This window comes from Oncorhynchus tshawytscha, linkage group LG33 (assembly GCF_018296145.1).
Source record: "Oncorhynchus tshawytscha isolate Ot180627B linkage group LG33, Otsh_v2.0, whole genome shotgun sequence".
Lineage (NCBI taxonomy): Eukaryota > Metazoa > Chordata > Actinopteri > Salmoniformes > Salmonidae > Oncorhynchus > Oncorhynchus tshawytscha.
This window is the reverse complement of record NC_056461.1, coordinates 13,144,987-13,170,080: the sequence shown is the minus strand read 5'-3', so window position 1 is coordinate 13,170,080 and position 25,094 is coordinate 13,144,987. Positions and strand designations below refer to the sequence as shown.

At 46.4% G+C, this 25,094-nt stretch overlaps 2 protein-coding genes across 3 annotated transcripts in view; one reads left to right on the top strand and one right to left on the bottom strand.

Moving 5' to 3' along the window:
• The window catches only part of LOC112214268 (cyclin-dependent kinase 17), a 36,611-nt gene extending 20,963 nt beyond the window's left edge, over positions 1-15,648 (top strand). Inside the window, exons 2-16 of one of the 2 annotated variants that reach the window (XM_024372899.2) lie at positions 2,317-2,463; positions 3,394-3,558; positions 5,076-5,209; positions 9,855-9,980; positions 10,213-10,269; positions 10,382-10,496; positions 10,711-10,805; positions 10,965-11,027; positions 11,143-11,387; positions 12,834-12,931; positions 13,165-13,270; positions 13,491-13,533; positions 13,720-13,810; positions 13,907-13,984; positions 14,086-15,648. In XM_024372899.2, the coding sequence (XP_024228667.2) occupies positions 2,337-2,463; positions 3,394-3,558; positions 5,076-5,209; positions 9,855-9,980; positions 10,213-10,269; positions 10,382-10,496; positions 10,711-10,805; positions 10,965-11,027; positions 11,143-11,387; positions 12,834-12,931; positions 13,165-13,270; positions 13,491-13,533; positions 13,720-13,810; positions 13,907-13,984; positions 14,086-14,123 (1,581 nt within the window). In that variant the 5' untranslated portion in view covers positions 2,317-2,336 and the 3' untranslated portion in view covers positions 14,124-15,648. Of the gene's footprint in view, positions 1-2,311; positions 2,464-3,393; positions 3,559-5,075; positions 5,210-9,854; positions 9,981-10,212; positions 10,270-10,381; positions 10,497-10,710; positions 10,806-10,964; positions 11,028-11,142; positions 11,388-12,833; positions 12,932-13,164; positions 13,271-13,490; positions 13,534-13,719; positions 13,811-13,906; positions 13,985-14,085 lie in introns of both variants that reach the window. The other variant, XM_024372898.2, reaches the window with a different exon arrangement.
• Positions 15,649-15,771: 123 nt separating this feature from the next.
• LOC112215020 (ETS domain-containing protein Elk-3-like) lies at positions 15,772-25,048 on the bottom strand. The gene is made up of 5 exons (XM_024374036.2): positions 24,803-25,048; positions 22,023-22,231; positions 18,514-19,287; positions 17,489-17,611; positions 15,772-16,520 (listed from the first exon to the last, which is right to left on the bottom strand). The coding sequence occupies exons 2-5, from the start codon at positions 22,227-22,229 to the stop codon at positions 16,425-16,427; spliced, it is 1,200 nt and encodes a 399-aa protein (XP_024229804.2). The 5' UTR covers positions 22,230-22,231; positions 24,803-25,048; the 3' UTR covers positions 15,772-16,424.
• Positions 25,049-25,094: the final 46 nt, after the last annotated feature.

Sequence of the window (25,094 nt, the reverse complement as noted above, 5' to 3'; positions counted from 1 at the left end):
TTTGAGCCTATAAGCTTAGTCTGGACATGGTGAGTGTATGTGCACTTGGGGTCATTGATTGAATGATTCCAGGGATTCCTGCAATGCATGCTCATGCCATCAGGAATGACAGAGGAATTTTAAGGATGACCAAGATGTGTGTCTAGACAGACAGATGGTGTCTCAAGTGTATGCAGTTGAGCTAATGATCTCAGAGGGAGTGAAAGAGAAAGGTACAGTACATGACCAAAAGTATGTGGACACCTGCTCGTCGAACATCTTATTCCAAAATCCTGGGCATTAATATGGAGTGGGTTCACCCGTTTTGCTGCTGTTACAGCGTCCACTGTTCTGGGAAGGCTTCCCACTAGATGTTGGAACATTGCTGCAGGGTCTCGCTTCCGTTCAGCCACGAGCATTAGTGAGGTCGGGCACTGATGTTGAGCGATTAGGCCTGGCTCGCAGTCGCTTCAGCACCTCGGCGGTCCCGTTCTGTGAGCTTGTGTGGCCTACCACTTCGCGGCTGAGCCGTTGTTGCTTCACAATAACAGCACTTACAGTTGACCGGGGTATCTCTAGCCGGGCAGAAATTTGATAAACTGACTTGTTGTAAATGTGGCATCCTATGACGGTGCCACGTTGAAAGTCACTGAGCTCTTCAGTACAGGCCATTCTACTGCCAATGTTTGTCTATGGAGTTTGCATGGCTGTGTGCTCAATTTTATACACCTGTCAGCAACGGGTATGCCTCAAATAGCCTAATCCACTAACTTGAAGGCGTGTCTACATAGTTTTGTGTATATAGTGTAGATGGCTGGAGAGATGAATAGCTCGATATTCTTGGTCCTCTTGTCTGTGATGTGAGGTTAGTGCTGTGTTAGGATGTTTTCATGATGTAGTGGATAACTGTATCCCACGTGTGAGACACACACACACACACACACACACACACCGCACCCTTCACTGCTAGCTGGCAGTGTGTTATCGCTGTGTCCAGTACGGGATGGTGTGAGGGGTTTAGAGGGGGGAGGGGGTCCCACTCTCGAGGGGAGTCACCGCGGCAACACAATGGGCAGGGAAACTGGCCTGAGGCAGAGAGAACAAGGTGTTTCCTATGACCTGGCTTACTGCTGTGTCAGCATGCGTGCGCACACACACACTGACACACACATACTGATACACATAAACACACACACTGATACCCAAACCATACACTGATACACACACCATACATACACACATGCGCACACACACACACACACACTCTATTCTACATGCATTTATGCATATTTATCATACGCACATAAATCATACACTAGCATATCCGCACAACACATTATTAATTGATACACTTACACACATACAGTAGATCCTACACAAATGGATGCACACACAACACAGCCATTCCATCGGACCAGGCAGGTATTTGTGTTGCTATGAAATGTGGCCAGTTCTCCCAGTTTGCTGGCCTTTTCACCTCCCATCACACTCAGCCAGCCAGCCTGCCTCGGCCAATCACTGCAGCCGCTGGACTAGGTCTGTCACTGCAGCCCACCAATCACATCACACTACACAACCACATGACGACCACTGCTGTTACTTAGGGTGTGGCCAGTCTGAGGACACTGATGGGGAGGTCAGTGAGGGCGTGTGTGTGTATGACTGCTATTCCTATATTTAGCTGGTACTGTGGATTTGAAGTTGACCTCTGTGTTGCACCTCTCATTATGTAATTTTAGCCACAGTAGATGGCCTTGACAAATGATGGATGTGTGTCTGCTTCTGCATCTGTGTGGGTATGTATGTATAAGCGTGTGTGCATGTGTGTGTATTAATGCATTTTGCTTGCAATTAAGGAAAGCAGTATTCATGTTTGGATGTTAAATGAATGTTTAGTTGGTGCTTTATGAAGGCCCTAGCTGAGTGCTGAGGGGAGGTGCAGTGACTTCAGTATTCCTCTACTCATCATAAATATTAGATTAAAAGGAGGTGTAGTTTATTTATGAACGGTGCTATTTTAGCACATCCGTGTGTTCTCCGCCTCTCATGCGTACTCGCAGCTTAAGGATTGGGCTTCTCACGGTCTGTGTCCATGTGTTGGTAGCATGTACAATACCAGTCCATACGGGGTTAAAAACATAATCACGACAACACAACGTACTTACTCCAGCCCAACTGTGCCGATCACAACATAAGGAAGCTAACGTGTCGCTATGTGAGCAACATTGGACTAGAAGTGACTAGCGAGACAATTACAAGTTACTTGTTTACGCCTGGCCACCTAAAATGTGTGTGGGTCCAGTGCTGACCTTTTCCCTCTGTGCCCTGCCAGCCCAGCCAACCCTGAGGAGTGTGTGATGGAGAAGATGAAGAGGTTTAAGCGGCGTCTGTCCCTGACGCTGCGCTCCAGCCACACCATAGACGAGTCTCTGTCTGAACTGGCCGAGCAGATGACCATCGAGGACGGTGGCAACAAGGACAATGGTCAGTAGCGTGTGTGTGTGTGAGATGTGTGTGTGTGTGTGTGTGAGAGAGAGTATTAGAGATTGTATTAGTAAACAAACAGAGCACACACGCTCCAGTGCTCTGTGCCAGTCCCAGTGATAAGAGACTGATGATGTTACTATTCTGAAGTGACTCTTGACTGAATGCCAGTAGAGAAGGATACAGCCAGCCAGTGGACACACACACTAGGGCCCTTTGGTCACCCCGAGGATACAGTTGAAATGTTTGATGTAGCTGGCAGCCAGCAGTATCCTTTCTTGCCATCTGAAGTGATTTAATTTGATGGCTAATGAGAGTTTAAAGAGATGGTGTGCCAATGGCCAGAGGGAGACCGAGAGAACAGGGTGAGAGACATGGAGAGGGAGAAAGAGGGGAAATTGACACACAGGGAAAACGAGCAGCAGTGTGAATGATCGTGTTCTGGAGAGTAGCTCTTTATGTCCTTATGTAACAACAGAAGCAGCCTGGTGGGATGAAACACGTACTGGGAAAATAAACACAATGCAGGGGGACGGCAGGTGATGCTGCCACACTGTTTGTGGAAAAGACATCACACAGAAAAGGAAACCACTCACACGTAAACAAACAGACATTTTGGGCTGTTGAAGTATAAAGCTAAAATCCTCCGGCCTACTTTAGGTTGCGTAAGTGTTCTTTTCTACTCTTTTTATATAAAACAAGGAAGCACTCTGTTTACTGAATTCTGCTCAACAGAAGACTGAACAGTATATGAACTTCTTGTTTTATAATGACTGATTGATTCAATGGTAGAATGCGTGATTGATTTATTGGTAGAATGTGTGATTGATTCATTGGTAGAATGCGTGATGAATCGGATGGATGGATGGATAGATGGGCCAATTGATTGACATATTGACTAATTGATTGACATATTGTTTCTCCTTGCAGAGCCAATCGTGCGTAATGGGCGACCGCCCTCCTCCCACAGTATGCACTCGTTCCTGCACCAGTACACCGGCTCCTTCAAGAAGCCCCCCCTCCGCAGGCCACACAGTGTCATCGGAGGAAGCCTGGGTTCCTTCATGACCTTCCCCAGCAACGGCAGCCGCCTCGGTGAGTTAAACAGAGAGAGAAACAAACAGACTCGGAGATGCACAAGCACGTATACCGTAACGGCACACATGCTTGCACACACACACACACACACACTCATTCAAACATGCAGGCATATTTACTAATGACACACCCACTAGCAGCACCACTATAAGCAGCCTGTTCTCCTTCATGGCCATGCCACCCAGCTGCCAAGGTGAGTTGCCGTGGAGACGGGCATGCTCGTGCCTGTGCGCCAGGAAGTGACTGAGAAAGAGCAGATGGCGACAGAGGACAAACAGGAAGTGAGTCATAGCCCCTGAGAGTTCTGTCCTGACACGGTCATGGTGTGACTTTTCATCACACATAACACCAGACTCGTCTGTCTCCGTCTCTATCTCCAACCTTCCTCGCAATTAAGTGCGTTTTGTACGACTCGACCCTTCTCATTCTACACTGTGTGTTTGTGCGGGTGTATATTTGCGTCTAAAAATTTGACGTTTGTGTGCGTATGTGATTCATTCATTGTGTCTGAGGACAAACGTCTTCCCCGCATGTTCTCTGAGCCATCACCATGACGATAGCTGTTCCTTGCTGTTCTCTGGTCTCCAGGGTGAGCCAACTATTATGGTCTGCGGTCTCGTCGATAGGTTTTCACGAAGAGCTTCTCCTCAGACTGAACTCTGTCCCGGTTAGAGTTACATGAGTTTGGGGATTTTGGGGGGAACAGACAACCAGGCAAGTCTATCTGGGACAAGATGGAACTAGATTAAAACACACTGTCACACTATGTTAAATGCCTGGTTAGCTCAAACAACAGAGTGGGAGAGAGCGAGGGAGAAATAGGGCCAAGGAGAGGAAAGCGAGTGGAGTTGGAAAGAAAGGAGGGGTATTTGGTAGGCAGAGCAGAAGATAGATGGCCAGAGAGAGAAGCAGAAAGGAGATGGGGGGGGGGTAGTAGTGTGCTGGATGATATGATGACAGGCTGCTGGGTTGGAGGTGTTGACACTGATGATGGAGAGAATATGTGCCAGCACACTTAGATACAGCTACTCATTAAGTGTGTGTGTCTAAATGCATGTATGTTTCGTGTGTGTGTGTTCACTAGTCCCCCCCCCACTACGCACCATGTTCTACACCAGAGGCAGTAGTTTTAGTTTTATGACCCTGGAGGAAGCAGTGCTGGTTAGTGTTTCATCTTTGGCCTGTGGGGTGAGAAGGGGAAGGGGTGAGAGCGGGACTGCAGGATGATGAAAGAAGGGAACTTGAGAGAGAAGGAGAGGTTGTAGGATCAGAACCAGGCCATAAACTAACTGTTGACAGAAAGAGAGAAAGCACTACTCTTTTTAATGTCTAACTTATTCTCTCCTATTCTTACTAAAACAGCAGACTACTGACTCAGTTTGACACAAGCTATAGCAAGTCCTTGTTTATCTTATCACGAGTGTCATTTGCCAGGCAAAATGTTGAAATTGAGCAAGTTCAGCTTCTGAACTCTAACTCTTCCTCCCTCTTTCTCCTCTTCCTCTCCTCCAAAGACATCGTCCATGAGAACCTGAAGATGGGCTCAGACGGGGAGAGTGACCAGGCGTCTGGGACGTCGTCCGACGAGGTGCAGTCGCCCACCGGGGTGTGTCTGAGGAACAGGGTGCAGCGACGCATCTCCATGGAGGTACACGAACACAGCTGGCAGGGTGGGAAGTAGGAGCCGGTTCAGGCCACGAACAGTTAGACTGACTGACTAATGGAATGTTGTCATGAGACCGTAATCTGTGGCACGCTTGGCCTCTGACTGCTGACATTCCAGACGATCCCCTGCCACATAGCTGGTCAACAATCCTGAGAGGAACCTCGGACAGGGAGTGGGATGGAGACCGAGAGAGCGACTGCTCCACTTAGCTCAGCGAGAACCCGGGATTTAAAGAGCGACTGCCTTTAAAAAGCAACTAATCCCTTTTTGAAAATGTACTGATGTGGCATCAGAATTAATCAAATAGTTGATCTAGTGTCAACATTTACTGCGAAGTGTAAATAGGATAATTTTGGTCATAAAGGTAGTCTCATCCGTGCATCACAACGGTAAATGAAGGTTGAGTTTTTTAACTGGATGATGTCCATTTGCCCACTAACATGGGGTGAACAGCTGTGGTGATCGCTCTCTATCCAATAGCATAAAGAGTGACAGACCTGCCCAGCAGCTCCCACTTTGTTTACATAAGACAATGCTTTGTGCATTTTTTAAACTTGGAAAATACTGCCCCAAACACATTGGTTGTATGTAAAATTGCCAAACTAAAACATCCACGGCAACAACTTTTTAATTATATTTAATTACAGATTTCTTGAGTTGTCTTGGATTCATTCTGGGGATTTTGAGGAAGTGAAATTCTGAGTCTAGTGTCTCATGGGGGACAAACACCTCCAATACTGAAATCCTTTTTTTCTTATAAGCAACAGAAAAACACTATGTTCAGTCACTCTTTAAGGCTGGGGATGTTTTTCCTTTCGTCTCTGTGACTCGTTTTTGCTTTTTTTCCGTATGGGTAAGCTGTGTTCTTTTTTTCTGTATGGGTAAGCTGTGTTATTTTTTTCTGTATGGGTAAGCTGTGTTATTTTTTTCTATTTTCTATGTGCGTGAATGCTGTGAAGTATGACCTCTGATGTATGACCTCTGATGACCTCTGATGTCCCATGGACTAGAACTTATTCTATGGATAATAGATTTAGTGCTTGGCTCACTGGTTCTGTTTACCGAGTTCCTAAAGAATCACTGGTAGGAATGCTGTTTCCTCAGCCTGGTGACATTCTGCCACCTGGTGGTCAGTCTGGAGAAATGTAAGCAGTACTTTACCTAAATATCAGTATTAGGTTATTGCACGCCCACACAGGGATTGACCTATTTCTCCTTGATGCCAAGCGTTTATCATATTAGTCTGAGCGGAGACATGAGGTGCTTGAAGTTTTTAGATGGGAATCATCAGACATCTGAATAATCTCTCTCTCTCTCACACACACGTACGTCATCTCGGTTACTACATCTAACCAGATTCCCTCATCAAATCAAATCAAATCAAATTTTATTTGTCACATACACATGGTTAGCAGATGTTAATGCGAGTGTAGCGAAATGCTTGTGCTTCTAGTTCCGACAATGCAGTAATAACGAGCAAGTAATCTAACTAACAATTCCAGAAAAAACTACTGTCATACACAGTGTAAGGGGATAAAGAATATGTACATAAGGATATATGAATGAGTGATGGTACAGAGCAGCATAGGCAAGATACAGTAGATGATATCGAGTACAGTATATACATATGAGATAAGTATGTAAACCAAGTGGCATAGTTAAAGTGGCTAGTGATACATGTATTACATAAGGATGCAGTCGATGATATAGAGTACAGTATCAACGTATGCATATGAGATGAACAATGTAGGGTAAGTAACATTATATAAGGTAGCATTGTTTAAAGTGGCTAGTGATATATTTATCATTTCCCATCAATTCCCATGATTAAAGTGGCTGGAGTAGAGTCAGTGTCATTGACAGTGTGTTGGCAGTAGCCACTCAATGTTAGTGGTGGCTGTTTAACAGTCTGATGGCCTTGAGATAGAAGCTGTTTTTCAGTCTCTCGGTCCCAGCTTTGATGCACCTGTACTGACCTCGCCTTCTGGATGGCAGCGGGGTGAACAGGCAGTGGCTCGGGTGGTTGATGTCCTTGATGATCTTTATGGCCTTCCTGTAGCATCGGGTGGTGTAGGTGTCCTGGAGGGCAGGTAGTTTGCCCCCGGTGATGCGTTGTGCAGACCTCACTACCCTCTGGAGAGCCTTACGGTTGAGGGCGGTGCAGTTGCCATACCAGGCGGTGATACAGCCCGCCAGGATGCTCTCGATTGTGCATCTGTAGAAGTTTGTGAGTGCTTTTGGTGACAAGCCAAATTTCTTCAGCCTCCTGAGGTTGAAGAGGCGCTGCTGCGCCTTCCTCACGATGCTGTCTGTGTGAGTGGACCAATTCAGTTTGTCTGTGATGTGTATGCCGAGGAACTTAAAACTTGCTACCCTCTCCACTACTGTTCCATCGATGTGGATGGGGGGGTGTTCCCTCTGCTGTTTCCTGAAGTCCACAATCATCTCCTTAGTTTTGTTGACGTTGAGTGTGAGGTTATTTTCCTGACACCACACCTCCTCCCTGTAGGCCGTCTCGTCGTTGTTGGTAATCAAGCCTACCACTGTTGTGTCGTCCGCAAACTTGATGATTGAGTTGGAGGCGTGCATGGCCACGCAGTCGTGGGTGAACAGGGAGTACAGGAGAGGGCTCAGAACGCACCCTTGTGGGGCCCCAGTGTTGAGGATCAGCGGGGAGGAGATGTTGTTGCCTACCCTCACCACCTGGGGCGGCCCGTCAGGAAGTCCAGTACCCAGTTGCACAGGGCGGGGTCGAGACCCAGGGTCTCGAGCTTGATGACGAGCTTGGAGGGTACTATGGTGTTGAATGCCGAGCTGTAGTCGATGAACAGCATTCTCACATAGGTATTCCTCTTGTCCAGATGGGTTAGGGCAGTGTGCAGTGTGGTTGAGATTGCATCGTCTGTGGACCTATTTGGGCGGTAAGCAAATTGGAGTGGGTCAAGGGTGTCAGGTAGGGTGGAGGTGATATGGTCCTTGACTAGTCTCTCAAAGCACTTCATGATGACGGATGTGAGTGCTACGGGCGGTAGTCGTTTAGCTCAGTTACCTTAGCTTTCTTGGGAACAGGAACAATGGTGGCCCTCTTGAAGCATGTGGGAACAGCAGACTGGTATAGGGATTGATTGAATATGTCCGTAAACACACCGGCCAGCTGGTCTGCGCATGCTCTGAGGGCGCGGCTGGGGATGCCGTCTGGGCCTGCAGCCTTGCGAGGGTTAACACGTTTAAATGTCTTACTCACTTCGGCTGCAGTGAAGGAGAGACCGCATGTTTCCGTTGCAGGCCGTGTCAGTGGCACTGTATTGTCCTCAAAGCGGGCAAAAAGTTATTTAGTCTGCCTGGGAGCAAGACATCCTGGTCCGTGACTGGGCTGGGTTTCTTCCTGTAGTCCGTGATTGACTGTAGACCCTGCCACATACCTCTTGTGTCTGAGCCGTTGAATTGAGATTCTACTTTGTCTCTGTACTGGCGCTTAGCTTGTTTGATAGCCTTGCGGAGGGAATAGCTGCACTGTTTGTATTCAGTCATGTTACCAGACACCTTGCCCTGATTAAAAGCAGTGGTTCGTGCCTTCAGTTTCACACGAATGCTGCCATCAATCCACGGTTTCTGGTTAGGGAATGTTTTAATCATTGCTATGGGAAAGACATCTTCAACGCACGTTCTAATGAACTCGCACACCGTATCAGCGTATTTGTCAATGTTGTTGTCTGACGCAATACGAAACATCTCCCAGTCCACGTGATGGAAGCAGTCTTGGAGTGTGGAGTCAGCTTGGTCGGACCAGCGTTGGACAGACCTCAGCGTGGGAGCTTCTTGTTTTAGTTTCTGTCTGTAGGCAGGGATCAACAAAATGGAGTCGTGGTCAGCTTTTCCGAAAGGGGGGCGGGGCAGGGCCTTATATGCGTCACGGAAGTTAGAGTAACAATGATCCAGGGTTTTTCCACCCCTGGTTGCGCAATCGATATGCTGATAAAATATAGGGAGTCTTGTTTTCAGATTAGCCTTGTTAAAATCCCCAGCTACAATGAATGCAGCCTCCGGATAAATCGTTTCCAGTTTGCAGAGAGTTAAATAAAGTTCGTTCAGAGCCATCGATGTGTCTGCTTGGGGGGGGATATATACATACACACTCATGTGGGTACATATCATTCTGCCCATTAGTTCCCTTTGAAGCGGAGTGTTGATGGGGTTAGTAGGCTGTAACAATACACTAATTCATATCACTGTCTATTGAGAGAACATGATGCTCTCTTTTCATCTACTTCTACGGGCGAGAGATGGCAGGCGGAATACAAGTGTGTTACGTGATATCCATTGTGTGTGTGTGTGTTTCAATAGTGTGTGAAGATGCTTGTTTGTTTATCTCTGTTGTTTTTGCTTTCTCTTCTTCAATAACGATTGTTTTCATGTATGGATCATTTTTCTAGAAGCGCCTCTATTCTTCTGTCTCTCTTTTTGGGGTGAGTGGGAGGAGAGGAGAGAGTCATTTCTAGGACAAAGTGTGTGGGTGTAATCATGGAGATGGCTACATGTTCCACACAGACAGATGCAGTATTCGATAGGACACATGATATATGTGATGTGTATGTTATGTCTCTAAACCGTGTGTGTGTGTGTGTAGGACCTGAACAAGCGTCTGTCTCTGCCTGCTGACATCCGTATCCCTGACGGTTACCTGGAGAAGCTGCAGCTGAGCAGCCCTACCTTCGACCAGCCCCTCAGCCGACTCTCACGCAGGGCCTCCCTGGTACGTACGTGTGTGTGTGTGAGAGCGATTGAAGGAATATAACATTATTACCCGACAGCGTTCAGGTACCGCCCTCCTTTCTGGTTGTCTCCATGGCAACAGGCATGAGGTTGAATTGGACTCGGTCTGTATGTAATCTTGTGCAGTGAATGAAGGTATCCTGTACAAATGTCATTCAACACAGGAAAAAAAGACCTAAACAACATGGAAGATCTTTATTTCTGTTTTTCAGTCGGAGATTGGTTTTGGGAAGCTGGAGACCTACATCAAACTGGACAAACTGGGAGAGGTCAGAGAACACACAAACACTCCTATGAACTCAGAAAACATGTTTTTCACAAGAGGTTCCCGAAAGTGATTTAGTTTTGACTCCGGTCATAACCAGTTTGTTTTTTCTATAGGGGACCTATGCTACAGTATTTAAGGGGCGCAGTAAGCTGACTGACAACCTGGTGGCGCTAAAGGAGATCAGGCTGGAGCACGAAGAGGGAGCACCCTGCACCGCCATCAGAGAAGGTGAGTCTATACCTCTCTGCCTTTCCTCCTCTCTATCACGTTATCCCCCCTTCTCTTCCTCTCCCTCATCCTCCCATTACTGATTTCAATGCCACATCGTCTTTTTTTTCTTCTCGCTCTTCGCTCTTTCTCATTCACTATTGTTCCTCCTCTTTGTCAATGTATTACCCCTTCTCTCGTTCTCTCCCTCATCCCTCTCTTTCCTTCTCTCCAGTGTCGTTACTGAAGGACCTGAAACATGCCAACATCGTGACCTTACATGACATCGTCCACACAGACAAGAGCCTGACGCTGGTCTTCGAGTACCTGGTGAGAATCACTTACTACCTGACTCTGCTCACACTGCATGCTGGTCATTGTAGTCAAAAATCTGCCCTAATTATCTGAGGAGTTTCTAGTCCTAAGTAGGCTGTTGTACATGTTCTTCCTGTCTTGTCTGACTGACTGCTGACCTCACTTCCTGTGCAGGATAAAGACCTGAAGCAGTACATGGATGACTGTGGGAACATCATGAGCATGCACAACGTCAAGGTGAGTATGACCAAGACGAATGACCTAGCACTCACTGCACTGTACTGTAAGTCACTTTAGATAAAAAACCCTTGCATAATAGTGGTTAACATTGCATGTGTTTGTGCGGTTCTAGATCTTCTTGTTCCAGATTTTGCGGGGGTTGGCTTACTGCCACAAGCGGAAGGTTCTCCACAGAGACCTAAAGCCCCAGAACTTGCTCATCAACGAGAGAGGGGAACTCAAACTGGCTGACTTCGGTCTGGCGCGGGCTAAGTCTGTCCCCACTAAGACGTACTCCAACGAGGTGGTGACTCTGTGGTACCGGCCACCTGACGTCCTGCTAGGCTCCTCCGAGTACTCCACACAGATTGACATGTGGTAAGAACACTACACCTGACGTCCTGATAGGCTCCTCCGAGTACTCCACACAGATTGACATGTGGTAAGAACACTACACCTGACGTCCTGCTAGGCTCCTCTGAGTACTCCACACAGATTGACATGTGGTAAGAACACTACACCTGACGTCCTGCTAGGCTCCTCTGAGTACTCCACACAGATTGACATGTGGTAAGAACACTAGGCTCCTCCGAGTACTCCACCAGATTGACATGTGGTAAGAACACTACACCTGACGTCCTGCTAGGCTCCTCCGAGTACTCCACACAGATTGACATGTGGTAAGAACACTACACCTGACGTCCTGCTAGGCTCCTCGAGTACTCCACACAGATTGACATGTGGTAAGAACACTACACCTGACGTCCTGCTAGGCTCCTCCGAGTACTCCACACAGATTGACTAAGAACCTACACCGAGTACTCCACACAGATTGACATGTGGTAAGAACACTACACCTGACGTCCTGCTAGGCTCCTCCGAGTACTCCACACAGATTGACATGTGGTAAGAACACTACACCTGACGTCCTGATAGGCTCCTCCGAGTACTCCACACAGAGTACTAAGAACCACACAGATTGACATGTGGTAAGAACACTACACCTGACGTCCTGATAGGCTCCTCCGAGTACTCCACACAGATTGACATGTGGTAAGAACACTACACCTGACGTCCTGATAGGCTCCTCCGAGTACTCCACATTGACAGAACACTTGACACTCCACACAGATTGACATGTGGTAAGAACACTACACCTGACGTCCTGCTAGGCTCCTCTGAGTACTCCACACAGATTGACATGTGGTAAGAACACTACACCTGACGTCCTGATAGGTACTCCACACAGATTGACATGTGGTAAGAACACTACACCTGACGTCCTGCTAGGCTCCTGAGTACTCCACACAGATTGACATGTGGTAAGAACACTACACCTGACGTCCTGCTAGGCTCCTCCGAGTACTCCACACAGATTGACATGTGGTAAGAACACTACACCTGACGTCCTGATAGGCTCCTCCGAGTACTCCACACAGATTGACATGTGGTAAGAACACTACACCTGACGTCCTGCTAGGCTCCTCCGAGTACTCCACACAGATTGACATGTGGTAAGAACACTACATCCTAACAAGTTACGCCAAGGGTAAGAAAATACTACCCCGGAGGTCCGGAGTACTGCTGGTTTTCTCTTCTACCTGATAATTAGTCCCTTATTCGAGGGGAAGAATAAAATAAATAAAAAAGCAATGGAACTGCCTTCGAGGTCCAGATTTGAGGCCCTTACACCCTAGGAACTACAAGCACTTCATTCATGAATGAATTTTACACATATAAACTTTGAGTAAGAGCTATACATCCTAACCCCTTCATCCTAGCCTCTATTTTTGATGTGTGTGATTTTCTCTCTCTGTTGTGTAGGGGTGTGGGGTGTATATTTTATGAGATGGCTGCAGGTCGTCCCCTGTTTCCTGGCTCCACCGTAGAGGACGAGCTCCACCTCATATTCAGACTGCTGGGTGAGGACAGAGTACAGCCTGATTCGGATGTTACAGCCTAACTAACCCACTAACCCACTGACCTAGCGCCACCTAGTGTCTGCTACAGGGACGAACACACTAACACACAACCACAGAACTCTCTAAATAAGCAGGAGTCCTCAGACATGCTGCTGCTGATGGGGACATTATTTGAGCGTTAACTAAACGTTGATAGTGTTATCTAAAGACTGTCCTCTCTCTTATTTCTTCAGGCACGCCATCAGAGGACAGCTGGCCAGGGATCTCTGGCGTCGACGAGTTCAAATCCTACAACTTCCCCAAATACAAACCTCAGCCCTTCATCAACCATGCACCCAGGTAGCTTGTGTGTGCGCGCGCGCGTCCATGTGTGTGTGTGTGAGAGCGCACGTTTCTGTGTGGGTGTGTGAATGCGTATCCGTGAGTGTGTTTAGTCAGTGCAGGAGGCAGGAAATCCTGTGGAACTTTAGTGAAGCAACTGTTCACTTCCTTCCTCTGAAGTTCCCATCAGTCATCACCGACTGACAGTAAACCCTGTGATTCTCGCTCTCCTTTTCAGGTTGGACACAGAAGGCATTGAACTGGTGTTATCGTTTCTGAAAGTGAGTTTGTCCGTCTACATTTTCCACACACTGTGTAACCTACGCAGTTATACTCTGAACCACTGGCATGCAGTACTGATAAAATAACAACAGGGGGTGCAGTAGTCACTTCTGCCCTACTGATTCTGTTTTGTTGTTGCTGTACTGTCAGTGTGTTGGTTAACTGTTGGTCTCCCTCCTCTCCAGTACGAGTCCAAGAGGAGGATCTCAGCAGATGAAGCTATGAAGCAGGCCTACTTCAAGAGCCTGGGGCCACGGGTCCACACACTGCATGAGAGTGAGTCTCTAAACCTGGGGATGGTCTAGTCCTCTGAATGGCCTGGAGATACTCGCACATAATTACAAATCTCTCTCTGCTCTCTTTCTCGCTCAGGTGTATCAATATTCACTCTGAAGGATATCCAACTGCAGAGAGACCCTGGCTATCGGAACTCCTCAAACCTAGAGTCAGGTGTGTATAAAACACACACACACACCTCTTCTTACCTAGAGCTTTATAACTGTTATGACATACCTCTCTCTCGTTTTTTTAAATTCACTCCATCTCTCCAGGCAACAGCAAGAACAGAAGACAGAGCATGCTCTTCTAGACTTTCTGCTCCTGGGTGGAGCTCTTTCCTGTTGCTATAGTAACGGACTCTCGCTTGAGATGAGACTGAATGGGACAGAGCCCCCTCCTCCCTCTCGCATGAGCCCCTTACCCCTGGACAGACCCCCCCCCCCAATAGAGCGAGTGAGTCTGGAGTTGATTGGGGAGGGAGAGATGATCTACGTTTATTTATTTGAAGATATGGAAAGGGCGGTGGGGGGGTATATTTTGCTGCTATACTACTACTGTCTGTATTTAACACGCAGTTTGTGTATATGATGATGTGAACTCAGACACCATGCACAACCGACCAGTCGCTAAGGTTACTATTGTTATTGCAAATTATGAATTATGGTTATGATTCCACTGATGATCTCGATGTTGTTTATCGTAGCTGTTACCTTTGCTGTTTTGCATGTCGTTGTGTTCAGAGACTGAATGCCCTTTTAGCATTTTTTTTCCTCAAGTACTTTCTCAAGCTTCCTCTGATGGTGGTGTTTGACTGAAATGAGACCAGACCGGTCCAAACTGGGAGAGAGGGACTGGACTGGGAGTGTCTGGTCCTCAACTGGAAATCTTTCCTCTGAACCGAAGCAATTCCCAGCCTCCCTCTCATTCTCCTTGACCTAGAACATTCCAGAACATTTCAGGGGCCAGACGGGGCTTTAGGAAGGGATTGAGGTGGGGTCCAGTCATTGGGAGAGCACAACGACCCTCAGAGCCTCTTAGCCAACGAATGGGACCACAGCAGAAGGTAGAGTTTGACTCCCCAGGACATTTCCGGTCTCCCTCTCCGGTTGTCATGGCAACGGGGAAGCAATGATTAGGGAGGAGAGAAACACAGGAGCGCCATGACCTCCCACAGGAACTCATCAGTCCCCCTCCTTCTCCATTTCCCCATAGATGGTCTTGACCCCCCCCTAGATGGTCTTGACTTAAGTTCTTGAATGCAAGATCTTCATTTTCTCTTGCCTTTTGAAGGTCTACAATACTGGTTGTTTTTGTGCATCAATAACCTGTAAGCAGTTTCTAGTTTTTTTTTAATGGCTCTCTACTCTGTAGCTGGCCATGGGAGAGGGGTTGTACCATGATGACTGGTGTTTAAAATGGCTGACTTGATTTGACAGTATTAAGAGATTTTTGTTTTCTATGTTTGACCTCTCCTTGTGAATACAGTGTCAGTGTGGCATGTCAAGGGGCAGAAGCTTCGCCTCTCAAAGGAGAAAACATTTTGTTTCACAGTCTACATTGGACCTCGAGTTTCTTTTTTTCAGCGTTTGTACACATTTCAAATGACTTAACAAGCCGCGGTGTGTGTCTTCAGCTGACAGTGATGTATATTAATATTGTAATACTGTACTTTTTCAAGTTTAAAAATGATCTGAGCTTACCTGAGGGTGTGTGTGCGCCAGACATATGGAGCTCCTGCTGTGGTGTAAACTCAACCTCTCTGGAACACTGACAGTTGTCCTGTAATTATTTATTTCTCATAACCATCACAGTAAAATTAGTCTGTTTGATAAGTACACTTGTCCTTATTGTGGTTTTCTTGAATAGCATTCAATGCTTCATGTTTTATTTAAAACCGTATGTAAGACATTTTTACTGGACTCTGACAGCAACAACAAGAAAAAGCAAATAATTGATAATACATTTGTATCAATTCCTTTATAAAAACAAAATAACCAAAAGCTGTTACAAATAAGCTTTTGTTCAATATTGAACTGGAATTTCGTCAAAAAAAAGAGTTTTAAAGCTTGAAAATAAAACATTTACATAACACTCTTACATTTGAGAAGGCACAGCCGGTACAAGGTAATAATGCATATAAAGTGTAATACAATACCATAGAAAAACACAACCAGGTCCACAGCCTCAGATGAACATATCAACCAATGATACAAACATTTCTAACCATACGCCAGGCATTTGATAAAGGGCTGAAAAGGTCCAATGCATGGGACAGCATTCTGGCATTGAGAAGTGGATAAATATGGGATAGAACATGTTTTCAAGATGGATGAGATCCAAACTAAACAGAAGAAAGCTGACAAAATATTTTCAACTAAGCTAAAGAAAATGTATCTTCAAGTCAATGATATTGACGCAGTTAAAGGCTGATCCAGTAGGTTTGCAGCAGTGTCCTGATATTTACTGGCTTAACCTGATTTGGCCTCGAGTCCTGCTGTGTCGGGGTCCAGGATTTGAAATTGCGTGGACTGGGCATATTTGTTCTGGTCGGGCCTGATTTAAGCCTGTTTCGGTCCAGTCCAGTAGGGTATGGTACTGTCCTCCAGGATGATCAGGACTTGTGTGGGTTGTGGGAGAGCAGTAGGGGGGAGGAGGTGTCCAGGCTGGACAGGGGGACTGGGATGGGCCCATTCAGGAGGGTGGGGAACTACAGACAGGCAGAGAGACAGACAGATGGACAAGACTGCTGAAATACCACACAATAATAATGCCTCCCCCCCCAATATTATACTGAGGTAAAGTACATTCATCTATATCCCTATTCTAGTGTTATACATGTGTACTACTACAAATAACTTTATTTTGAAAAAACTCCAGCCCTAACTCTGGAGAGGCTGACTGGGTTTAAGAATTCCCTAAAATGGTGGCCGAGGTATTTTAACGCCCATCCCTCCTGACGATGGGAGGAGAGGCACTTCCTGTTGTGAGAGGGCTGATGGGAGTGGGTGGGGCTCCTGACCACCCCCCCTCCTAAGCAGGAAGCTGCCCCCCCCACTCCTCGTCTACACCAGAAAGGAAACATCTGTAGCTTATTTTGAAACCCATGCACACAGTGAATCACACACATACACAAACTTAAGTATAATCACAGCGAACCGCTCACACACACACAAAACTAAATAGCGACTGTTGTTGAAAATGAGGCTGTTCGGGGGAAATCTTCTGTCTTAGCAAAGGTTGCAAAATTCAGGGAACTTTCCAAATAAAATCTGGTTTTCCAGAAGTCCTGGATGAAGGATTACGGATTTACTGCTTATTCCCTTCTGGTTCCGGGACCCTACAACCGGGATTTCGGGAAACAAGGGATTTTTATAGAACGTTCCCGGAATTTTGCAACCCCAGTTGTAGAACTTCTAACTCAGACTGTCAGAATTCACTCTCCCTCCTTTGTTTACCAGTTAGAGTGGAGCCCTTTCCCTCTCAGCTCAGTACGAACAAGCATAAATACTATACTGTCCTCCCCCTTTGTCACCCATCCCACAACTTTCCCCTCTGTCCCTCCCTCTCTCCTCAACTCCCTTCCATCAGTCTTCTCTCCATGTGGTGTCACTCTCTTTCTTAGCTTTCTCCTCTCTCTTTATTCTCTTTTAGAGTTTGTGTGTGTGTGTCTCTTACCTGGAACAGGGGTCCATGGCCCTGCAGGCGAGCGGGGCTCAGGGGTCCTACGGGACTCAGGCTGCTCCAGAAATGGATACTGGACAGCAGGGGACTGGGGGTGAGGATGAGACCTGAGGGAGTCTGGAGGGGGAGAACAGGAGAGAGATTTCAATTTGTTCAATGTTCTGTTGGTGTTTTTCTCAGTGATCTGTAAAACGAGCTAGCGGAGTATGAACACACAACACAGAGATGTACTTTCTCACTGTGGTTATTCAGTCCTGCTGTGCTGCCACTGTTTGTTTTAGTAAAACACCGGAACCAGGAGGGGAGAGAGAGCTTCATACCCTGCTTTGGGGGGGGTGAGTTCAAGGCTGACTTTGAGAACTCTCTAGGGGTCACAGAACTTGGAAAACTAGGTTCCAGCTGAGAAGTTACATATGACATCAATTTCTCTCCATCTTGCCTCCCTATTGGGGGGGGTTGTGTTTATGTGGGTAAGGAATGATGTATGCTATTTTAATGTGTTGTGCTGTTTTGTAGTGGCCCAATAAAGAGTTTTGGGTAGAGAGAATCTGTCTCTCTATCCATGATATTACAACAGCCCTTACCTCACGCCGGCGATTCAAGAGCTTTAGAAACATATGGCTTCACTTACAGACCGCCCCACCCTCCTTCTCCCCTCCCTTCTCTCCTTCTCCCCTCCCTTCTTTTACCTCTCTCCTCCTTACTAGTCTCGCTCCCCACCCACTCCCTCTTTTCCGCTTACCTCTTTCACTCCTTCCCTCATTTCCTCTCTCAGTCTCTCCTCAATAACTCTCTTACCGCCCTCCCTCCCTCTACTCTCCCTACCCTGCCTGTTTCAGGGTAAGGACAGACAGTTCCAGAGAGACTCAGGGATAAGTCAAGATAAGTCATGTATTTTCCCCAAATGTTATTACACACATAAATCAGCACGCACACACAGAGGGTGAGGGTGGAGCGAGTGTATGTGTTTGTGTTCAGGGCTAACCTGGGAAAAGATTGTGAGTGAGGGTGGTACTGACCTGTGCAGTGAAGAAGGCTGGTGTTAGGGACCCTGAGGGCAGTGCAGGACTGTTGAGGGCGATAGAGCCGATGTCATTGGCTGTCAGGAGCAGGGAGGGTGCGGATATCTCCAGGCCTTTAGGCTTCCTGGTTTTTGGCGGGACACTATTGGCTAAGCCCCTCTTCTCTGGTGTGGGTGTGGCCTGGCCACGATCTCTGTGACCAGATGATAGGTTAAGGGGTTGAGCGCTCTGCTCTGATTCGTCAGTCTCAGGGCCGGGGCTCCGTGCCCTCCAGAGTGTGTGTGTGGGGCTGTGTGATGGGGAGGAGGAGCAGGACGAGGAGTGGGCTAGCCTTGTGGAAGGTTTGGATGAATAGTAGCCCTCATTGGAGGAAGGGAGCGGGGATGACGGCAGAGACACCACCGGCAGTGCCCCGCCCTTATGGCTGCGGTTCTGAACAAAGCGAATCACCGTGCCACTGTCGTCATGGTGATCATGTCGAGGCTCCACCTTGATTGGTCGGAGTAAATCAGGGGGACGGAGGAGGTCCTGGGGATGCTGGAGGGAGCTGACGGTAAAGGAGGAGTAGAGGCCTGAGTGGAGGTACTCGTTCCTCCCTGGGGGGCCACCCCTCACCCCCTCCTCATCCCCCTCCCCCTCTGACAGGGCTCCACCAGCCTCATCACACACCTGCACCCCCATCTCCACCGCCGCGGGGTCCATCTTCAGGATCTCCGGGAAGGACACAAATTTGTACACAAACTTCTGGCCAATCACCTTCTTGATGATGTTCTGGAGGAGGAAGAGGGGAGGAGAAGTTGAAGCATCATATGTTATACAGTAATAACAGTGTAATGTTAACATGCATGCCACGATATATGGTGGTTTGACCTGTAGAATTGGTACAGACATGTTCATGCTGTGTAGAGATATTTGGTATTCATTAGGATCCCCATTAGCTGCTGCAAATGCATCAGCTACTCTTCCTGGGGTCCACATGACATAATACATAGTACAGAACATTATTAGTCAAGGACTGAAATACATAGCCTACATATCAGTATATACACACAATATCTAGGTTCTAAAACATAATACAGTGCAAATCACAATACAATACATATATATATATATATATATATATATATATATATATATATATATATATAAAATGGCTGTCTTGTCACAGTCCCCTTTGTGCAAGTGTTACTTATCTGTTTTTTTTAATGTGTTTATTGCTAGTTTGAGTTACCTGTGGTGGCAGAGAGTTCCATCTAGTCATGGCTCTATTTAATACTGTGCGTTTCCCAGCCTCTGTTCTGGACCTGGGGACTGTGAAGAGACCTCTGGTTGCATGTCTTGTGTTGTACTGAACTGTCTGCTTGAACAGACAGTTCAGTACCTTCAACATATCAATACGTTGCATAAAGACCAATAGTGATGCAGTCAATCGTCAATACATGCTGCCTTGTTCTGGACCAACTACAATTGACCTATGTCCTTCTTTGCCGCTCATGACCACACAGCTGGGCAGTAGTCCAGATGCGACAAAACTAGGGCCTGTAGGACACGTTTGGTCGACTGAGAAGGCAGAGCAATGCCCTATCATGGACAGACCTCTTCCCATTTTAGCAACCATTGAGTCTATGTTTTGACCATGACAGCTTGCTATCTAGGGTTACACACAGCACTTTAGTCCCTTCAAGTTGCTCAATAGCCACATTACGCAATAATAGAACTAAATTAGGTTGAGCAAGTGATTTGTGCCAAAAAATTATGCTTTTTGTTTTTGAGATATTTAGCAACAGCCTATTGCTAGTTACCCTTTCTAAAACTGACTGGAGCTGAATGTTAAGTGTTTCAGTTATTTATTTGACTGTTGTAGCTGACGTGTATGCTGTTGAATCGTCAGCGTACATAGACACACAGGCTTTAGTCAAGGTCAGTGGAAGGTCATTTGTAAAAATAGAAAACAATAATGGGCTTAGCTGGCTGCCCTGTGGTATACCACACTCAACTGAATTTGCATGAGAGGCTTCCATTAACAAAAACCCTCTGTGTTCTATTAGATAGGTAACTCTCAATCCATAATAAGGCAGAGGATGCAAATAACACCTAGGTTTTTTCAGCAATAGGTTATGGTCAATGACATTAAAAGCTGCACTGAAGTCTAACAAAACAGCTCCCCCAATCTTCTTACTATCAATTACTTTCAGCCAACCATCAGTCATTTGTGTCAATGCCAAGCATGTTGAGTGTCCATCAGTATAAGCATGCTGAAAGTCTGTTGTTATTTGGTTTTCTGTAAAATAACTTTATATTTGATCAAATGTTTTTCCAAATGTTTGCTGAGCACTTGTAACAAGCTGATTGGTCAGCTGTTTGAACCATTAAAGGGTGCTCTGCTATTCTTGGGTAGCGCAATGACCTTTGCCTCCCTCATTGTCTGAGGGCACACGCTGTCTTCTAGGCTTAAATTGAAGATGTGGCAAACGAGTCACAATGTATTCCGCTACCAACCTCAGCAATTTACCATCCAGGTTGTCTCTACCGGTTGGTTTGTCCTTATTAATAGATAGCAACCATTTTTTTCACCCTTCCATACCCACTTTGTGGAACTCAAAACTACAGTTATTGTCTTTCATTATTTGTCCATTATGCATGAATAGGAAGACTCAGCATTTGGTGTTTGCATGTCATACCTAAGCTTGCTAATCTTGTCAACAACAACAAATATGAAAAGTGGTTGGCAATATCAAAGGGTTTTGTGATGAACAAGCCATCTGCCTTAATGAAGGATGAAGCTGAGTTTGCTTTTTGCATCAAATTTCATTAACTTTAACTCCTGAGCTTTTTACTATCATTCTTCATACAATTTATCTTAGTTCCATAGTATAGTTTCTTCATTTTGTTTAGTTACATGATTTCTCAACTCACTGTATGTTTGTGAAGGGTTTATACAATGTTGGTGTACCTTGTCATCCGTACCAGCAGGCGTGTGTTTGTGTAGTGCCAATGTAATCTATGGGAGTTGTACCTTGTCATCCGTACCAGCAGGTGTGTGTTTGGTGTTAGTGTAGTGCCAATGTAATCTATGGGAGTTGTACCTTGTCATCCGTACCAGCAGGTGTGTGTTTGGTGTTAGTGTAGTGCCAATGTAATCTATGGGAGTTGTACCTTGTCATCCGTACCAGCAGGTGTGTGTTTGGTGTTTGTGTAGTGCCAATGTAATCTATGGGAGTTGTACCTTGTCATCCGTACCAGCAGGTGTGTGTTTGGTGTTAGTGTAGTGCCAATGTAATCTATGGGAGTTGTACCTTGTCATCCGTACCAGCAGGTGTGTGTTTGGTGTTAGTGTAGTGCCAATGTAATCTATGGGAGTTGTACCTTGTCATCCGTACCAGCAGGTGTGTGTTTGGTGTTAGTGTAGTGCCAATGTAATCTATGGGAGTTGTACCTTGTCATCTGTACCAGCAGGTGTGTGTTTGGTGTTAGTGTAGTGCCAATGTAATCTATGGGAGTTGTACCTTGTCATAGTAGTAACGCAGGGCGCGGCTCAGCTTGTCATAGTTCATGTTGGTCTTGTTCTTCCTCAGGCCCCACAGCTTGGCCACCTCTTCTGACTTGAGCAGTTTAAACTCCCCGTCGTTAGACGTCCAGCAGATCAGGTGCTTGTGGCTCTGGTCCAATAACAGCTGCAGCAGGAACTGCCACAACGTGATGGCACTCTCCATGACTGGAGAGAGGGAGGGGGGGGGGATATCATTGTCAGTTGCACTGCATGTAAATCGACAAACACACAGATTCTAACCCTCAAGTACAACAAGTACAAAAGCCTCCCCCATGTCCCGCCCCCAACCAAGAAGGCGTTTCCTGCACCATAAAAATCCTACCCATAAAGACAGAAAACACACCAACAACACATTTAGATCATCACTACAGACACTGGAGTCACAGTATTATGCTACTCCTGGCATTGTGTGCCAGATCCGGTGCCAACCAATGTACTGTCTTTAAACATATGTATGCCTATGGGGCCAAGTGCCAGCCAGCGACATCATACATCTCATATTACAATATGTTGAAGTGGGGAATAAAAAGCCATTACTGCATATGTAATGAGTCACACCAGTGACTGTGTAAAACTTTCACTCACTGGAGAGCTTGGCTGGCTGCCCAAATGATAAGAAGACGGGTCAACACAGCAGCTCTTTGTGAATGAGGGGCTGCCTGGCAGCTTTAGTACATCAGACAAGTCAGAGAAGCTTGTCCACTCAAACTCTAGGCCACTCCACTAACACGCATGCACACTCGGTCACTTGCACTCACTCACACGCTGTGCTTTGTGCCTGTGCGCTTCTTAGTAGTAATTATGTTCCATTATAGGTCAAAATAAAGAGTTCAAGTGTGTGTGCTTGTGTCAGTGTTCAGGGACTTGGTGCTGCCAACTATGGCCAGATGGGTGGAGCGAGGGATGTTTCCGTGGTGACGAGAGGATGTGGTCAGTGCCCCTCTGCGAAGACAGGCCTCAGCCCAACGACACTATTTACCTTGACTTCACTGTCTGTCTCTCTCACACTCCACACAGACAACATTCTGTGCACCTCTCTCTCTCTCCATCTAACTCTCACACACACCCCTGACACAAGCTTGTCCGTTTGAAAAAACTGAACAGAGTATCCTGCTTTCCCTCCTCCTCCATCCCCCTCTCCACCAGTGGGAGTTAGACCATCTAGGAGAGGAAAAAGGTGAACACCCCCTCTGACTCTGTTTCCTGAGGAGGTCTCGTGTGTGTGTGTGATGGGAGACCATAAAGCTGTCTAAATGAGGACTTCCTCTCATTCTGCTACAGGGCGTCTTCCCAGGGAAAGACCAGTCCCAACTCAAAGGTAGGAATTCCTGTCACCGGGAACCATCGGAAACACAGGGACCTCACAGTTGGGACAAATGGACGGGTTTCCTCCTCGCCTCGCTCTGGTACGGCAACACAGACCACCCATTTCCTATTCCACAACAACATATGGAGAATGCATTGCATACATGTATGTACTCTGGGTCTCCCCCAGGACATGCTGTGGCATGATGTATTTAGTCTTTGATGTTCCATAGTGACAAGGGTTAACTAGCCAAGCTCAGACACAAAACAGCAGGATCTGTTAATTTGGGGATATCCTTAGCAATAGTAAGGAAACATGCAACTCTGCATTGCCTGATAAACACTGGACTGGTGCAACTAAAAATATGGTTACAATAGATTTACATATGTTTTATTGCAGCATTGAATATGTACATGTTATTTATGTGTACTGTATGGGATGATAGGCCCACAGCCCAGTGTCTCTCCTCCTGGACAGGTAGGTACACACACACTACATGTAGCTTCTGGTAGGGATTATTTATTTTGCTGATGGGGAGTTTCTAGTATCTTATAATAGTGTTATGACACAGAGACAGAAATCATACAGCTGGTCCTCTGGACAGGCTTCTCCAGTATCTAACAACGATACCACGCGCTCCTGTCGCTAGCACGTACTGTTCAACCACCAGATATCATTAGACATCATAAGCTATATAATGCCTCTGGTCGCTGTATCGTACCAAACGCCGCATATAGACGCTCTAAAGTCTCAAAAAGGTATGGGTTATCACGGGTGGACCGCCGGGCTCGGGTCTGTGCAGAATCATCGGTGTTGGAGAGCCTGGAACACTCAAACGGTTCTTTGTTTGCCCCATGACTCATTTTCAAGATGTTGTCTGCTGCCAGTTTCAATCCGGAAGCGCATGGCAATTAGTCTGTTGAGTCCAGACAAACCAGAAAGTCTACTATAGTTTTTAAAGGGACATGAGCATTTTCACACCAACAGCTACTTTGAGTTGCCAAATGCATCCCAATAAACAAGAAATTGCGCGAGAAAAGCAGACTAGAGCACCATGACAGACCCGAGCGATTTGCGTTTGACAACCAATGTGTGAATAACGGAGTAGCCCAATGTTAGCAAACATCAAAACGAAAATAAATGTAACTTTTTAATAGCGTACTTATATGAATAGAAGGAAACACATACTTTTCACGCAAATGTATACATGTGTTCCAAGATAGCGTAACAAATCGGGGATATACTACCAGCATCTATCGACTGTTGTCCCCTAAATGTCAAGTTCATTGTGATGACCGAGATATATCATATCTCCAAACTATATTTTCTGGTACAGAGTTTACTTCTAAGTCATCATCACTCAAACTCAGTGACTATCCTGGTTAAATAAAGTGAATATTAATATCATAGAGAAGCATGCCTCCACATACCCTGGTGTTAGACGTCTACTTTCCTCCCGTATATGTTTTTAAAGAGAATTCCGTATAATGCGCTGGTTTTCCATGCTGAAGCAGTCTGGGCTGCGGCGCTCGAGAATGTAAGGGGATCCGGAGGTTTTTTCTCCTTCTTCAGAGCAGGAAGTCGGAGCGCGCAGACATAGAGCCGGCTCACTTCCTCTCGCGCATTATTCCCCAGGCTCTCGGCCGTCTGTGTAAACACGCTTTTCCTCCTCTCTGCGACCGCTTGCGCGCGCACACACAGTAATATTGTAATTCTGACTAC